At 40.3% G+C, this 18,922-nt stretch overlaps 1 protein-coding gene across 8 annotated transcripts in view; it reads left to right on the top strand.

Moving 5' to 3' along the window:
• Positions 1-18,922, top strand: part of HDAC9 (histone deacetylase 9) — an 834,677-nt gene that overhangs the window by 474,257 nt on the left and 341,498 nt on the right. For 6 of the 8 annotated variants that reach the window (XM_058677964.1, XM_058677968.1, XM_058677970.1 and 3 more), the window contains 3 exons: positions 3,555-3,705; positions 4,608-4,734; positions 7,128-7,249. In XM_058677964.1, the coding sequence (XP_058533947.1) occupies positions 3,555-3,705; positions 4,608-4,734; positions 7,128-7,249 (400 nt within the window). The remainder of the gene's footprint in view (positions 1-3,554; positions 3,706-4,607; positions 4,735-7,127; positions 7,250-18,922) is intronic. The other 2 variants (XM_058677966.1, XM_058677969.1) reach the window with 1 other exon arrangement.

The following is an 18,922-nucleotide window of genomic DNA, read 5'->3' as shown; positions in this document are numbered from 1 at the left end:
GGAGAGTAACTCCTACCTTCATTTGGGATCCTGCCCTCCATGATTCTGCTTTGTACCTCGTGTTTTCTCCAAAAGGCACATATATTTATATAAAGAATACGCATACACCATTGACTGGAAATGATGAATTAGTGCCTTTTGTGAATACAGAGATTTTTTTTCCATTCAACTTGGTCTATATGTTGACATTCTAAACATGACCTTATTTTCCAATAAGAAAAAAAATTGTTATATATATATATATGTATATATATATATATATATAGTCAAGGTAATAACATAATAAAAAGAGCTCAAGGAATTAATGTGTAGGGAAACTGCTACAAATATTCCCAATATTTTTATAGGCTATAGAAAGGAATTTATTGGGAGAATTTTGGGAGGATTTGGCGATTTTAGACTTAAGTTCTTTAAACCGTTCCTGATGAAATATATCCATATCCAAACTTTTTATGATGACCTGTGTTATTATCAGGTTATTTTAGATGTTTCTAGTTATATTTGTCTATTTTGTTATCTTTAGAGATAGACATTGCTTGGCTTTAATTGTACGGTGTCTTTCAACTTTTTAAAAATGTCATCTGAGAAGAAGACTTCTAATATGTTTAAATATGTATTTAACTGGGTATTATGATAGTGATTTGGAAGTAGTAAATATTTATAAAACTTTCATATTTCTTTGCAGCTCCTGCAAAATTGTATTCAGTGTAAGCTAACTTATTAATGCAAACTGTTACATTTATGCCATTGTCTCTTGTATTACAAGCGTTTCACTGTTTTGTGCTTACTAAGCACATGCACACTAAGGTGGGGACATACAGTTGACCAGTCTAGGTGAACATTCTGTAGTTTAGCTGCTTCACTACTGTAATGTTTGAGAAGGTAAAGATGCTGTCTTTTCTGCTATGTTCATTCCTACCTCTACAAGATATTTCCTCAACCTAGCATATCTGTATTATTTTCCAAAATACATGATGCAGATAGGTCGATTTCTCTTCCACTAGTGAACTTGAAGAACCTTTAAATGTTAATCATCTAAACTATATCTTGGAAAGAAGAGTGAAAGTTTTCTTTTGGGTCTTCTGTGGGATGTGTAGTGTATAGCTCTGTTTTGAAGTATTGGGTACCCTTCATTGAGTTTGTAGACTTGTTTTTGAATGAATGCTGAAATGTTATTGCAGCTTGACCTTTGAAACGATCATGGGAATATTGATGTCTAGATCTCTTCCTCCAGTCTGTCCTGGTACAGTGGGATGGCAGTGATGAATGAGTCAAATTACATTGCTCCCCATACATGAAGATCTAAGGATCTCTGGAGTTTATTTTGCTGCTGTGTGTGAGTCATATCGCTCTGGGTGCAGGGTAGTGCTCCTAAGTCACTCCTTCCTTTATGTTGGGTGCATTCTGGAGTTAATTTTTTTTTGAGATTGTATTTGATTTTACTCAAAAGTTAATTGTGAAAAGTACACACTTATCATACCTTTGGCCCAAGCGCAATTGTGTATTAGCTGTATTGATACCTGGAAAATATTGGGAAAAAGGAATAAATGATTTTGAGATAGCTTAAAGGAAATTTTAGCTTTTAATATAGTTTCCTAAAGTAATAGATGGCTTTTGCAGAAGCTAAAAACATACTTAAATCTTTCTTTTAAGATGAATAAGTTTTTGCTTCAATTCATTAAGGTTCTGTTTGTTAGTTGCTTGGGGATAAGGCTTGATGCTGGAAGAATGTTTGTCATTCGTCAACACTTTATTTGTATAAGATACATAAATGTGAATTAGCTTTGTGAATCTTTGGCTTCTGGAATAATCAACCTCTGTTGCATTACATTTAAGCATCTCATTTTTCTACTTGGCAAACTGAAGTGGAGAAAAATAAAGTAATTTTTCTTCAAGGTAGACAACCAGTAAGGGTTGCCTCCAGATCTACCCCGCCTGTTGCCCTGTCTGTCTTCAAACCTCCTAAGTCACCCGGCCACTCTCAAGATCAGAACATTTGTAAATGGAGGAGTAAACTTCTTCCTATTGTTAAAATGTCATTTCTGCAATTTTTGGTAATGCATGGTAAATATGATCCTTATAAGCGTTTTAGACTCCTTAAGACATGGAGCTCTGGGTGAAGTACTAAGTCAATTTGTCTAACTCTGTTATCTGTATCATCAATGGTAAGGTAGAGTTTAACAGGTTAGGTGTTGTCTGCTACAGTGTAACACCTAGAGTCATTCACTAAGGAACTGCTGTACCAAGGCCGAAACTGCAAACTGTGGTCTTAGGAGCAGTCAGAAATGCTTCTAATCCCGTCCTCCCAGGAGTGATGAGGCTTTCCTGGTTGATAGAGTGTCGATTTTCTGTTAGTCGACAGCAACTCTGATGCTGTTCTTTAGAAAATGTTTATATCGTTCTGTTATTTTTCAGTAGAAAACTCAGAGTTTTATGTACCCTACTAAAGCCAAAACCAATTTCTTCACGAATGTTGCTAGAATCTGCTGTTAAAGTTGGTAAGAATAATTAGTGTGCTACATGCTTGAGTATCACGTATCGTAGGACGTGGATGTGTGTGGCAGATTTTCCTCTAAGTGGAGGACGCGCAAGTCCAGTTCTGAACAGCTCAGCACGTTAGCAGGCCTGTAGGTGTTAGTGATGTTAGAGCCCATGGAAATCAGAATCTTCAGTTCTCCTCCCATGCGCACAGCTATGTCACAGGAAACCGACAGAACCAGACGGCTGCTAAGAATGCTCCGGTGTTCATCTTATTCGTTGCTTGGCAGGGAATTCAACCATTTTGGAGAGCCAAGCAATAGGGTATTAAAGTGTTGTTTGATGGAAGCAAGACTTCCCTGACTGTTGAAGCTTTATCTGTCCTGGGGAAAGAATAACTTTATTTTTTGCTAGAGAAGAACCTGTTATAGATATATTGATATATGGATATAAATATATATATAGAGATACATTGATTGCATTGGTGTCTTGAGAACTTACACGTTTTTAAAACATCTTTAGCATTTGTTCTATTTGCTTCATGACATGTTCTTTTAAAGATGCATTTAACAGAAATCTAACAAAAAGGTTTATTATTTGTATATTCAGCAAGTCATGTGAGGACAGGAGTTAGACTTCCTCCAGATGAACTCACATTGGACCATTTTTGTTCACTTAGATGATTTCCATGCCATTTCTCAACTGAAGGTTCCATTATTTGTGTATCATGAAGAAACTTTGTAAAAATTGAGTTTTGGGCATTGTCTTTCATGTCCATCTTGTGCACAAAGCAAAACAAGAAAAGGATCTAAAGAGTTGATAGAAACAAAATGACCTTGGTGAATTGAATGGTTAATTTTGATGTGGGAGTGCAGGTGAACGGAGAAAATTTGCTTGCCGACATGTTAGAAGGCCATTGTGGGCCTAGTTGCTTGTGTTCTGTTGGCTAATTTGGAGAAAAGCGTGTAAGAATGTAAACCAAAGCGCACACGTTCCACAGGCTCATCATTTTGAGTCAGTACTAACAATGAAACCTAAAGAAATTGCACACTCTCATGTCTTTCTCTTCTCGTAAGTTGCAACAGGAACTCCTAGCCATAAAACAACAGCAAGAACTCCTAGAAAAAGAGCAGAAACTGGAGCAGCAGAGACAAGAACAGGAAGTAGAGAGGCGTCGCAGAGATCAGCAACTTCCTCCTCTCAGAGGCAAAGACAGAGGACGAGAAAGTAAGAGGCGCCAGGGTAACAGGTGGACTCTCCCCTCATCTCTAGCCGCTCGTCGTTCGGAAGGAGCCTGATAGAGTGCAATCCAATGGACCCAATTTCTGTCTGTAATTCAGACAATGAGTCGTAAAGCCCTGACGTTCACCCGTGCCCCCCTCCTTATTTAATCTGCAAGAGCATCTCAGAAAGTCAGCATAGCGTTATGTTGGCAGAGGTGCTGCTTTCTGTCCAGCAAAAGCTGCTGGGTTTAAGGATCATCGTTAGGTCCCCATGGGCTCACAATGCTTTCCTTCCCCATGCCTAAGCAATGACTGCTCTGGAAGGCAAGCCTTGGCTGCCCGCAGTGTCTGCTTGCTCAGACGCTCAGCGGAAAGAATTCTCCACCAGAGGGAGACATAACCAAATAAGTCCTGTGTAGGAGGTCAGTTCAAAATCAGGTCGAGGAGAGGCTTAAAATGTGATGACTTGGCCTGGAATTGTCAGCAATATTTATTTGGTTAACTCTCAGAGGGGTTTAAAGAAAAGTTAATTTTTTTTTTTCGAACCAGCCACTTGGATCACTTTAATGTATTTAAGGGACTTGGTACATTCCCCCCCAAATTCTTGATTCGAGAACTATTTTGGACGTCAGCAGTATTTTGAAAAACACATTAATTCTGGGAATTCCCTTTCTGCAAAAGCAATTAACTAAGTCATTGATGGTCTCTTGAAAACTGGCAGTTGAAGCAGTGGTTACAAAGCATCCCTGTGCCATTTGTTCCAGCCTGGCTAGGCACTGCTTTCTTCCTTTGGTAGGAAACTTTCTGGCAATGACACTGCTGTTTGGTTCTTGTGAAATGTGTTCAAGCCTGTGAGGCCCCGACTCACGATGTCCCTCTGTTTCCGTGTGCCTGTGTGTGTTGCAGGGGCAGTGGCGAGCACAGAAGTGAAACAGAAGCTTCAAGAATTCCTGTTGAGTAAATCAGCAACAAAAGACACTCCAGCTAATGGCAAAAATCATTCCGTGAGCCGCCATCCCAAGCTCTGGTACACGTACGTGCGGTGTTTGGTAGTTTTCACGTGTGGGAGTGGGGTAACCTGTCGGGGAGGCGTTGAGGACTTGCACAGCCTGTTCACAAACGTTGGGGTGGCCATCGCTCAGTGGTCCTGAGGCCGTTTCTTGCATCCTTTAAGGATGAGTCTCCTTTTCTGTCAACTGAGGCTATTCAGAACTGCCCTCCAGGAGCAGTGCTGTGAAGGCTGGCACAGACAGTATCTGTGCCAGGGGTCCCAGAAAGTTCATGGAAAATAAATGATTATAGAAAAGCTGTGCATGAGTTCTGTTTTTTTTTTTTTTTCATCAAAGTAAGCTTCACTTTTCATTTTTCCTGAGACTTTTCTAGAGTCTTTAGATAGGTTCTTTTCTGAGTGAGTAGCTGACATACGGGATCGGGCATAGAGATTCACTTGTTCTGTCCTCAGCTGTGATATGCAGAAAAGATTGAAGATTTAGCAGACTCTGATTCTGTTTCACTTAGATATAAAATGGAGGTCAGAGCTATTTTATACACGTTGTTTGTTTGTTTGTTTGTTTGTTTTTGAAAAACAGAGCAACAGAAGGTGGTGCTGGGGGTCGTGAGCTTAAAATCCTGTGTGCTGGTTCACGCCTCCACATGGCCACAGGTGTGCTAGCTCAGGCTGGCTGGAGCCAGCAGGTGGGACCACATCCACGTGTCTCACATGGCACTGCAGACGGCAGCCGGTTTCTGCTGCTTCCAGCAGTGCATCTCAACAAGAAGCTAGATGGGAAGCAGGCGCAGAACATAATCCCCAACTCTAGCAAGTAGATACCTAATTTGGTTGCATTGAAATTGTCAGCATCATGGGAGTTCTAGTTCAAGAGTTACTATATTTACAAGCCTGTTTTTTTGCACATGTCTTTCCTTCTTTCCATTCAAAGCTATATAACAGAACAGCCCTGGATGTTTCATAAGTACTTAAAAACTTACCTACTCGATTTCTACTACGTAGTTTGGTTCATTTGAGACACCAGTCTTCAAGGGAAATGTTGAAGCATTCAATTAGCATCGCAAAATATTTTGACAGGAAGACCATTTTGTTATCTCACATTTATAATTCATAACTGATTCATAATTCCTTCAAAAGTAAAGTCTCTTTTAAGAAAGATGATGCCATTTTATAATGGGAAGCATCTCCTTGCAGTTTGCTAGCTGAAAACTCTTTAGCTCTTTTGCTGAGTATATGAAAAATATTTTTAGAACGTTCATTAACAATGGAATTGATGGATAAATTTATTTTGTGAATAAAATTCTGAAATTGGTGTGCAGTTGGGTTTTTTAAAAAGTTCATTAAAGTGCTTATCATGAAAAAAGTATGTATGATTTCAAAAATATTTTGCACCAAAATAAACTTGTGTTTTGATTCAGTTTTTCCACAAATTTCTGAATTACGTTTCTATCACAAATGACCTTAGCCTAAGGCCCAAAAGCGATTACCTCCCTGTCACAGATGGTTCTCACATGTTAACTGCAGTCCTTGGATTGAACTTGAGTATTGTGATACTCCAGAAAAGCACGAACCACTGATTTATGGGATCTGAGTTGGATACAACGTTTGCTGGTCGTAGTTAGATAAGCTATAACCAGTTAAAGTTTGAGAAGGCTTGACTCCAGTGAGTGAGACTGGTGCAGTAACCACTGTAGTGCTGACACCATGCCGTGTCCATTGTTTTTGTGTTATAAATTAATTGTAGGTGTTTACTGACCCTGAATAATCTAAATTCATACCTATAACATATGCTGTGGTAACACAACTACAGCACCTACTGTATTCATCCAAGAAAGAGAAAAATGGTTGTAAATCACACTTTAATATTGGAGAACAATGATGTGATATGTGTGTCTTCAGAACAGCTCTCCAAGGGAGGAGACCTGAGGATTTCTTGGCACAGTACTGCCTCCTCAGTGAGAAAGCCACCCTCATGTTCTTGTATGCGCTTCCTAGCAGCTCTTAGAAAGCCAAGTCCTGAGATGTCTACACATTGACCTTGCTAGTTCCACATTGTTGGTTAAAGGTCAAGATGACAACTTTTCACTAGTGTGACTTAAGGAAACTTAATCCAGTAGTCTCAGATTATCGAAAACTCAGAGCGTGGGTAAGTTCTGTCAGTGAGCAAACACATGTGCCTATGGGACTGCATGGCCAGTCCAGGATGGGCATTCCTTGGAATCCTGTGACATTCCGTCACATCCTTCACTGCAGCGCGCTGCAGCAAACGTGGTTGCGTGAGGCTGTGGTTTGTGTACACTGAGAAGAAAGAACATAAACACAGCTGAGACGCGTGTCCACCATGTGCAAGTGATTACTGCTGACCAACATGCCATCAAACTCCAGAATCAACGGGGGCCCTTCTTTGTCTCTTGCAGGGCTGCTCACCACACCTCATTGGATCAAAGCTCTCCACCCCTTAGCGGGACGTCTCCATCCTACAAATACACGTTACCAGGGGCGCAGGGAAGCAAGGACGATTTCCCCCTTCGCAAAACTGGTAAGAGGCTTTTAACAAGAACCCTGCTTGCTCTTGTGTGTCATACATCTAGTTTCATTTTACTGCTTTATTAGAAAATCAGAGGGTTCAAATCATGCACGTTTTACCTGCCCTGGCTCCTCCATAAGCGTTCCCTAGAGCATGTACCCTGCGCATGCACACACACGTACACACACATCCCCATTTATATTTCTATATCAGTTGATTTACAGTATAATCAAAGTCTCCTTTTTAAGGGATTTAAGTTTATCTTATTTGGATTTGAGACAAATTGCTTTCTCATTAGCAGTACAGAGTAGAATAAAGAAGATCAGAGTTTTGATTAAAAAAATTACTCATTTCCATTAGTGAGAGCCTCTATAATCTCCAGTTTTTTTTGTTGAGTCATAAACCATTTACTACAAAAATGGAAATAATAACTTTTTCTTTCCTGATAAGTATCTGAAAGCCCTATATTGCAATTGTCTGGTGACAACAGGTAAGGCCCAGCCTACCTCTGAGGAAGTGACTTGCCTAACGTCTCACAGGTTCTGCAGAACTCAGAGCGGAGATTGCTGCTAAGACCCATGCAGTCATGTTAAGAGATGATGAGTAGAACTGGTCCAGTTTAGTCAACAGCGCTGGGCCGGACCAGCTTTTGTCTTGTTTTCCCATAAGAACTCTGATGTATATGTGTCTGATGTTAGATGCTCTATTGCAGCAGACAGAGAGAAACATAGATCTGTTATAGTTATTCAATATCCTTTGTGGACATTCTGTTCTCACTGTTACAGTGTTTGTCAAATATAGTTAGAGACAGTTGTAAATTATAGAGCATTTGTAATCCCCGCTGATCTGAAGAAAATATTTGTGCAAGATAGATTCATGTGTTGTGTTTAACTCAGGTCTTCTTAAAGATTCGGTCTATATAATTTATATATGAAAGGTACAGAGTGAAAATGATTTCAATAATTATGCTTCTTTTCCCAAGCAATTTTAAGTAATTAAAATTGTAAAAACACACATTGAAGCGATTTCCTGTCACATAATTAACCTTGCAGCACCATAAAAGTTTAAATATAAAATCAATCACGAGTAAAAATATCTCACCTACCAGCTAGCTAATATTACATCAGGCACTGAGAAAAGATACTTTAATATTGCTAAACAATCTATGCCATTTTTTGTGTAGTAGCCTAAGGGTTTTTTTTTTTTTTTTGCATTTCTATTCTAAAATGATAGCTGTAATAAAATGCTTCAAGAGTAACCTTTGCAAAGGTAAGGATTGAGTTTTATGGATTGCATCAGAATGTCATAGTATGATCAGATTGCCTTTCTTATAAATAAACTTCTCTGGGATAAAAGAAAGAAAGCAGGGTGGATCTCTTTCCATTTCTAAAACATGGACTAAAGTTTATGAAAACGAAGCTCCAAAGGACGTGCATTTTAGAAAGTGGGACTTTGATCTGCCACCCTGACACTGGCTTGTACCCGTGGCATGCGCAGGAGCTGCTGACAGGGAGTCTGTGAGTGTCGCCCCAGGCCTCAGGGCAGTGGCTGGCATGCAAGAACCCGAGGCATCATTGAAAGGAGAGAATATCCTGGGTCTCCTTCCGGCAGGAGGTTGCTGATGAGCGATTCAGTGACAGGCACAGAGCAGACTTCCACCCTGCCGAGCACGGAAAAATATGTCCTTGCCACTGGGAGATGGAAAGCTGACTACAGAGCTGATGCTCGCTTTGAAAACAAGTGGCATTTGGGAGCAGTTAACATCCAGAGAGAGAATCTCATCTTTCCCAGTACTTAAGGACAAATACTAAAGCCCCACATGTGTGTCCTGTTGTTTCTGTGAGAATAGCCGAGTTGTGCCTTGACTAGAAGGGAATAAGAAACTGCTAAAGGGGAAGCTCAGGCTGCAACCCGATTCAAAGAGAAAATCCTGCTCTTGTGACAAGTTTCAGGCCTTTATTCCAACTATGAAAACATCAGATGTTTTCTGTGTTTATGTAATATCTGTCTGTATATGATGAACTATGTATAGATGAAACATAAATATATATGCATGTATGTTGTAAAAAGCCTCCGTCTTTTCCAGTAGAATACTTTCCATATTTGTCCATTATTTCAAGTATCTTTCTTTTTATGCTAAAAATCTGATATTTAGAAAGTGTCAGGCTGCTGATCTGTAAAACCAAACATTTTCAAGCATTGTAGTGATAAAGTTCATGAACAGCCGTTAATACTTTAATATCTCTACAGGGGTTTCAAAGTATTCCTTAATTCGATTCCCATTGTCTGTTTAAGAAAAGTATAATATAATTAAATGCAGATGTTTTCTACATACTATCTGAAATATTTCGAAATCCTCTTCATTAATCTCAAGTAGGTGAAAGGCTTCCAATTTAGGCAAATACAATCTGGTGGATTTTCAGTAACATTGTGACAAAAATTAGACATATATTTATAGAAGAGTATTGATAGGTTAAATAGAAGAGTATTGATAGGTTATCCAATAAGAAGTTTTTTCCTGTTTTTTTTTCTATCTCAATAAATCAAAAGTTATTACAAGCAAAGAAAACAAAAAAAAATCACCACTATAAAAATATGTGATGATTGTGTTCACTATTTAAGATGGCTGTTGTGTAAGGCTGCATCATATTAAATAAAATCCACAGTATCATTGATCATGCACCACATTAAATAAAACCTAAAGTAGTGTCGTTGATCACAGAGCAGAAATACTAGGACAGCTGTTAGAGTCATCCTTTTTTGATTGAAGCCAGATTTTCAAACCTCTGTTTTTAACTTGCATTTCACAGAACTCAATCACAGATTTAAATGAGTGGATTGTATCTTTTGATCTGCCTGTAATACTAAACACATTTAATTTCTTTTATATCTGGATCCATACTGAATTGCTAATATGTATGTAGCCAGATTGAAGAAAGGAATACTGGAACCAGGGTAAGAACCGTCCTAAGGATGTTAAATTGATTAAGGTAGCCCCGGGGGCACCCCTTAAGCAGGGAGCCCAATTTGGAACCTGTCTTGACCTTTCAAGACCTGGGAAGACAGTGCCTGCCTAGGAGCAGTCAACCACTGAAGACCCCTTCGCCTGCAGAGCGCTGACCTTTGTCGTGCAGGGTGGACCTTTGCTTCCCATCCCTCGGGAGAACCTGGTTGCTCTCAGAATGTGGGCGTTTTAGAAACATCAGAATAATACTTCCATTGGCTCCAACATGAGCCAATTTGTCCTTTTAGAAGCATACATGGGTGGGTCTTTTTGACCCTTCCTGAAAAGTCTTCGTGTCATGGTTCTTGAAGTTGAGAATAACCTAACTGTGTTTAAGTTTTATTTCATGATCCACACTGAAATTACCACTTCCTTCACAAGGATATGTTGATGTGGAAATTTGGAATATTTTACTTAATTTTATGCTTTGGTTGAAAATACTATCCTGCCTACAGTAGGTGATTTTTTTCCCCCTTGTATAGTGCACCGTGGCCTGATAATAAGCTATATATAGAGAGGAAGCTGCTGGGTCAGGCACCTTTGAAATAACACACATTTCTCACAGAGCTATTGCTCATCTGGTGACTTTGAACTGACCTTAAAAATTGTTTGAGTTGGATTCTGTTCAAGTGAGTGTGTGCATGTGTTTCATAAAACGGTGTGACAGAATTTTCTAGAGGTTTTATGCTTCTTTATATTGTTGAGGTCTTACCCAGTGAACTTGGCCTTTCTTTCAATGTTACAATCTTTTCCACTTTAATACTCCTGAACATTGCAAGTTGGCGGGCTAGATGAACCTCCTAAAATGCACAAGCTACATAAAACATGGCCAGGCTGATGAGGCTGTTCCAGCCCCACTGAATCGTTCATTTTAATGGTCAAGCAACACGGGGATAAAGATGAAAAGGGTCCAGAAGTCAGGTAAGGGTTTGGACGGCCAATGCCATTTTCCAGATTGAGTCCCTAGGAAAGAAGGCAGAGCTGAGAGGGATAGTCATGTCTCCCCTGGGAATTGCAGTTTTGTCGTGGTGTCTTGGTGACCTGTTAAGGTTACTAAAATCCAAAATTAGGACAAAGAGGTTTAAGAAATAACGCTGTCTCTCTCCTTTTTCCTGTCTCATCTTTTCCAACTTCTCTGGGTCTTTGGTATGTTACTCGTGTGCACACATGAATGTGCATACATGTCTGTAAAGACAGAAGTAAGATAACACTCAGGCTTATATAAACGCTTGCTGGAAGTCTTATTCCATGGGTAGGGGCTTGGCTCCGGGATTCAGTTGCTACCTTGAGGCACTCACATCCCATATCTGACTGCCTAGGTTTGAGTCTCGTCTATAATCCCTATTCCACCATCCTACATATGCATTCCCCAGGAAACAGCAGGGAATGGCTTACGTAGGTAGGTCCTTGCCATTCACATGGGATATCCAAACTGGGTTCTTGTCTCCTGGCTATGGCCTGTGCCAGCCGCACCCAAGTGCTGTGGGCGTTTGGGAAAGTGAACCAGTGAATGAAAGACCTTTATCTCTTGCTCTGTGTCTGCTATTCAAACAGAATAACACTAAATGAAAAAAAAATTTAACCAAAAAATCTTATTCCAAATTGGTAAGCACTAGAGCATTTTAAGATATGTTTGAATTCTATCTTAGCCACACGGTCATGACTGATCTTGCTTGGAATAGTAGATTTATTTGTCTCACCATAAATTTGACACTCTCCCAAGTGTTCTCTGAGGGCTCAGAGGTCGTATGGCACTGTCATACAGGCTTTTGATTCACACACACTCATGTGAAACCCAGGTCTTCAATCTTGGGTAATTAATTTAACTTCTTCAGAGCATAATCCCCCATCTGTAGAAATCAGCATGAGAGCTGTGCTTGATTCACATTTATGTAGAGGATTCAGTTGAGTAAAGCCTGTAGATCATGGATGAGGGCTACATCTTTAATCATCATAAAGTCCTTAATATTTTTTTTGAAAAGCAGATTTACAAAGAGAAGGAGAAAAACAGAAATTTTCATTCACTTGTTCATGCCTTAAGATGGCTACAATGGCCAGGGATGGGTCAGGCTGAAATTAATAGCCACAGATGCTATCTGGGTGTTCCGCCTGGTTGCAGGAGCCCAAGCACTTGGGGTTGTCTTCTGCTGCTTTTCCATGCTGACCGGAGGGAGCTGGATCAGCAGTGGAGTAGCTGGGACACGAACCAGTGTTGTCATCAGATGCCAGTGTCACAGGCAGCCCGACCCATTGTGCCATGACTTTGTTGGAGTTACTTATCAGATCAGTGAAGTCTCATTCATTTTCCTAAGGTTCAGTCCAAATCCCTTTGCTTGTGCGAACTCTTTTCAAGATCTTGCAGTCCCCTGCCTTTACTGAGAGCATTAAGCTGAGGAGAAGGTAACATTGTCTTTTTAAGCCGTGTGCAACTCCCAAGGCTGACGTCAGAATAAGAATGAGGGTGTCAGTTCACCTTGGGGCTCCTCCGGCATTGCAGAGCCCATTATGGTGCCCAGATGTAGTGCAGACTGCTCTGCCCTTCAGCATGTGGTGAGCTCTAGTTGATGCTCTGCTGTAACTAGGCCCAGGCTAAGTTTCTACTATGGGTTTTAGTTGTGAAGGAGCAGAATTAACTTTTGCAACAGTATAAGATTTATTTTTTTTTTTAAAGGCAGGCAGTACCGTATTGACACTCCCACCACCCCTCAGTTTTCTACTTTTAAACTTCTGTTTACTTTTACTGAATTGAAAGGCCAAGCGACAAAGAAAACATCCAATGACCCGTTCACTGCCTCCAAATTCCAGAACAGCTGGGGCTTGTGGGTGGTGGAGAGCATCACCTGGTGCCTCCTAGGGTGTGTGTAAACAGGAAGGCGAATCCTAATTAGGGCAATGACAGGAACCCCAGCTGCCCAGGTGTAAGATGCTGAGTCCGATGCCCATGACAGGTGCTTGTAGTCAGTCTTGCCTCACTGTGTTGCAGTTGTTCCAGTTTCTATACCCCGTTGATGCAGTGTTGTTAACACAGCCCGTGGTTTACTTCACGGTTTAATAAATACGTAACGTCATGACTTGTTTGTACCATTGGCTCCTACTGCAGCCTTGTTTCACCCATTTTCAGAAGTCCCTGAGTTTCTGCTCTCCGTCCCTTGCCCCACCAACCTCTGATACCCACCAGCTTGTCCCTGGGTCTTACCTTCTGCGGAATGTCATGTGAGCGGGATTATACAGAATGCCACCTTCCATACTGATGTGTTTCACTCAGCAGTGTGCATCGTAGATTTCGTCATGTCTTTTTGTGATTTGAAGTTCAGTTTTATTGTTGAATAATGCTCTTTTCATGGATTGTTTCAAAAAAATCAGTTCTCATATTAATGCATATTTTGGTTGTTTTCAAGTTCTGGTGCTAATGAATAAAGCTGCTGTAGATACCCAGGTACAGGTAGTCAGGTGGATGAATACCTATGGATTGTGGAGCTTGAAAATGTGCTTAGCTCTGTAGGAAGTGGCCAAACTGTCTTTCCAAGCACCTGTACACTTTGCATGCCCGCCAGTCACAGATTAGTTCTTTTTGCTTCACATACAAGCCAGCACTTGCGATTTCACTTTCAATTTTTTTTCAAGCCACATATTAGATAATTAGTTGCTTCTCATTATAGATTAAATTTATAATTTCTTAATAACATGTGGCGCTGAGCATCTTTTCATATAACCATTTGCTTTCTATATATTTTCTTTGGTGAGGTGTTTATGTATTTTACACATCTTCATTGTGCTGTTTGTTTAGTTATTGCTGAATTTTAGCAGTTCTTCATTTATTTTGGGTATGAGTTATTTACTAAATACATAGTTTGCAAACATTACCCACCCAGGATGGATGATTTGTCCTTCATTTATCTGTGTATGTTTTTAAGTTAATTCATTTATTTGAACGGCAGAGTTATATATAGAGAGATTTTCCATCTGCTGGCTCACCAATGACTGGGGCTGGGCCAAGCTGAAGCTAGGAGCTGCTCTGCTGTGTCTCGCGTGGATCACAAACACTCAAATACTTGAGCCATCTTCCAGTGCTTTCTCTGGCACGTCACAGGGAGCTGATTTGAAATGGAGCTGCCAGGACTGGAACCAGCGCCATCTGGGATTCCAGTGTCATAAGTGGCTGGCCCCTTATCGGTGTTTTTTAAAAAGCATACAACTTTAAATTTAATAAAGTTCAGCTTATCGGTATTGTTCTTATGAATCGTGCTTTTCTAACTTCATCTCCAAGAGTGCGTTGCATGATATATGATCGTGTTAATGTTATTCTGTTATTTTCTAGAAGTTTTATAGTTTTGTGTTTTACATGTAGTTCTGTTATCCACTTTGACTTAATTTTAGTGAAAGAAGCTTTTCATTAGATTCATTGCTTTGTATTTGGATGGCTGTGAAATTTGACAAGATTGTCATCATCTTCCAGGGCCTAACGCTTGTTCTTATATTGAAGGTCAGCTCACTGTATTTGTGAATGTCAGTTCTGGGGTCCATTTTCTGTTCTTTTGTTACTTCCACGCTATGTAGCGATGTTAAAGTCAGGTAGTATCTGTCTTCCAACTCTTCTTCAGTAACTTGCTGGCTAATATGAATATTTTGCCTTTTCATATCAATTGGACATAGGCCTTGATATCTAGCAAAAACTTTATGGGGGATTTGACTCAAAATATGTCGCATCTGTTTTTTGAAACAAATGATTTATTTTATTTATTTCAAAGGCAGAATTATAGAGAGAGGGAGAGACCACCACAAATCTTTCATTTGCCGTTTCACGTCTCTGGATGGTCGCAGTGGCCAAGGCTGGGCCAGATGGAAGCCAGCAGGAACCAGCAACGTCCAGGGCTTGGCCAAGTGGAAGCTCGTAGTTTCGTCCAGGCTTCTCATGTGGTTTCAGGGGTCATGGAACCTGGCCCGCCTTCCACTGCTTTCCCGTTAGCAGAGACTGGATTGGACGTGGAGCAGCTGGGATTCAAACCTGTGCCCATATGGGATGATGGCCCTGACAGTATACTCCACTATACTAGAACCCTTGACCCTCTTCCCTGTGTTGATCAAATTTAGGAGAATTTTTATCTAAGCACTGTTATTCTGTCCATGAACATGACATGAATAATTAATATTTTTAAATTTAGATCTTTTATTTTGTTCACAAAGTTTTATGGTTTACCTTCAGTAGATCCTGTCTAGAATCCTTGAAGTTAATACTTAATTTATTTTTCGGTGTTAATTTTAATATTGTCTTTATAGTTTCACATTGCAGCACTTCGTTGCTGATACTAGGAAAACAGTTGGCTTCCCTATATTAATCTTAGGTCTTGTAAATTTTCAATTGAACAAGAGAACATTTTTCTCTGATCTTCACTTAGAGAACCTGCTTGGGTTCCTGGAAGTAAAACCCATGGAAGTGTACGGTCCCCTTGAAATCTGTCCCTAGAGATTTCAATGTTTAAGCTAATCTATCCTCAGCCTCCAGCAACTTGTGACACCAAAAATCAACCAAAATAACGGTTTCAGTGTTCTTGCCTGTTCCTGACTCTGTGGCTTTTTATCTCAGCGGTGACTTGTGTTAGGGTTTTTCCTGCATCTCCAGTTTCACCGTGTGCTGAGTTCTGAATTCTCTAAGGGATTTAAGAAACTCCATTTGATTTTTAGTTAGCTTAGCTTTTTACTTACGCTGAGGATGGAGGTGCAGAGTATTAAGCTGTTTATAAATTGGGGATGAAAAAAGAAATATGATGCTGACTTTTAAACAAGGAGCACAATGAAATAGATGTTTAAAAACCTGCCTTTTCAGGTCTTTTACATGATATCTTTCTATTTTGAGATATACATGATGATAATTTTACAAAGAATGAGCCTCCATGGTCCAGATTGTCTCTGTTCACCCAAAACATGATTAATAAGTCCCTGTGTTAAGAACTGACGTAGAGGGATCCGTGTTGGGGTGCAGCAGGTTGAGCCTCTGTTTGGAATGCACATACCCAAATGGGAGCACCGATTCAAGTCCCGGCTCCTCCACTTCTGATCCAGCTTCCTCCCTGTGCGTTCTTGGAGCCAGTGGATGCTGACTGCAACGCTGGGGTCTCTGCCAGCGTGTAGAAGACCAGGGTGGAGATGTCGCCTCAGCCTTTCCTGGAACTGTAGGTTGGGGCCATTTCAGGAGCAAGCTAAATGGTGGAAGATTCCCGTTCTCTCTCTTCCTGTCCATGCTATCCCCAACTAATCTTTTTATATCATGGTCTGCCTTTCAAATATATAAATAAATGATTTTTAGAAAATAACTAAGGAGACTGAAATAATATTGTTTCGTGTTTTGGAAGAAATGCGACATTTTCTGCTAAACTATAATGCAGAATGCTTTAGCCCATGATTTTTTTTTTAATTCTGTGTCATCTTCTTCTTTTTTTTAAAGATTTATTTATTTTATTATTTTTTTATTCATTAATTACATTGTATTACATGACACAATTTCATAGGTACTGGGATTCTCCCCCCTTCACCCCAAACCCTTCCCCCATGGTGAATTCCTTCACCATGATGCATAACCACAGCTCAGGTTCTGTTGGGATTCCCTAATTACAGGTTCACACCAGACAGAGTCCAGCATCCCACTGTCCAGTCAAGTTCAACAGCCTCTTAGGGAGGCCCTCTCAGGTTTGAAGGTAGAGCCAGCAGAGCGTCACCTTGATCAATTAGAAGCTCCAACATATCATCCGCAATAGTCCAGGTACGATGAGGCTGGTTTATTTATTTTTATTGGAAAGGCAGATATACAGAGAGGAGGAGAGACACAGAGGAAGATCTTCCGTCTGATGATTCACTCCCCAAGTGGCCGCAATGGCTGGAGCTGAGCCAATCCGAAGCCAGGAGCTTCTTCAGTTCTCCCACATGGGTGCAGGATCCCAAAGCACTGAGCCGTCCTTGACTGCTTTCCCAGGCCACAAGCAGGGAGCTGGATGGGAAGCGTGTCTGCTGGGATTAGAACCGGGACCCATATGGGATCCCGGCACATTCGGGGGGAGGGGGGGGCGGGGGAGGGAATTTAACCGCTAGGCTATTGTGCCAGGCCCATTTGTCTTCTTTTATCTGTGATGTTATTATTCAGTACAGTGATTTCTGTTGTTTTGAAGATAAGTTTGATAAGATATGGAATCAGAACAATAAACAATACCAGTAACAAGGCTTTGGAATTATAAAGTCTTTTTGTTCATATTTTCTTATTTTTCTTGTAATATAAAACCAGAGATTTAGTAAGTACAGAAAAATAAATTAGTCGTTGACCATCTGGGAAATTAGATATGTTGCCTTCTTTAAAATTGGATTTAGGAGGCATTAATTGGGTAAGTGGTTAAGGTACTATTGGGTATGCATGCATCCCATCACACAATGCTTGGGTTCTAGCACAGCTTGCCAATCCTACCTTCATGTTAATTCACATGTAGGAGGTGGTAGAAATTAGCTCGAGTAGTTCGGGCCATGAGACCTGCCCAGGAGGTCTGGAATGAGCTCCTGACTTCTGGTTTCAGCATGGCTCAGCCTCTTGTCTGGAGGGCAGTTGGCGAATGAAGCTCTGATGGAAATGGATCAATAGCTTCTCCCTTCCTCTTCTTCCTCTCAAATACAAGCCTCAACAATGCAGTTAGGAGTTCTTTATTTAAAAGAGGTGATTTTCTTTCTAAACAGACTTCCTTGAGTGGAGCATTCAAGTTATGAACACTGAGCAATTTAAAAATCCCTTTCATTTTAAGATGCTCACTTTTTAAACAAAGTTTTAATGGGATTAATGGTTCATATATAGTTTAATAATACGTTTTGGTTTTATTTTACTTGTAATGGTGTGCACGATAGTTCTGCAAGTCCCAGTTGGTGTAATTCCATTTCTGATTTAATTCCTTTTCTTGTATTGTCTTTAATTCCTTTTCTGATTTAATTCTTATTCTGAATAATGAGATTTGTTGTGACAAAGCAAAACTTATAATGTTTACTTGTCTATTAAAATCTTCAAAAACATATTAGGAGTTAGAGTTCATGGGAATTTTTTGACTCAGGCATTAAATATGATGTGGTTAGAATAAATAAACAAAAGATTTAAGTACCACAGTTCAGTGAGTGAGAAGCTGGCCGCTGGGATTGCATGTATGACTTGCATGAAAAGTCATTGGAGCTAAGACCTAGTGTCAGTGGAGAGCAGTGTGATAATCCCCCAGCCTTGCAGGCACTTGAGAGTCTAATTCAAATCCTTTGTTTAGGGGGGAAACTAGTGTGGAAAACGTTGTATGATCTGGAAAGACAATGTGTGGAAATTGGTCTCCTGGCTAGGTCTTGGATGGTAACCGTGAATTCCAGCTGGACACAGTCGCTTGGAGCTGGGCGGCCTCTACACAAGGCAGGACTTCTCTGAGCCTTGGGTTTCCCAAGCATCAGGTGTGGAAAATATTGGTCTTTCAATGTTTCTAGGCACTCAAGAAAATCCTCCATCACAGAGCAGGGCACAGGGCAGTCTCAGTGCCCATCGGCAGGATGCATTATCTAGAATGGTGTCGGTGGTTTAGATTGTTAGTTGTGACCACATAAATAAGTTCTTAAAAAATTGGAGTGGCAAAAAAAGAGGCTCGAGTTCTTAATCCTGTCCGTAATCCATTGCCAACTGA

Source organism: Ochotona princeps, chromosome 20 (assembly GCF_030435755.1).
Source record: "Ochotona princeps isolate mOchPri1 chromosome 20, mOchPri1.hap1, whole genome shotgun sequence".
Lineage (NCBI taxonomy): Eukaryota > Metazoa > Chordata > Mammalia > Lagomorpha > Ochotonidae > Ochotona > Ochotona princeps.
Note: the sequence above shows the minus strand (reverse complement) of the source record. Positions and strands in the feature narration are given on the sequence as shown.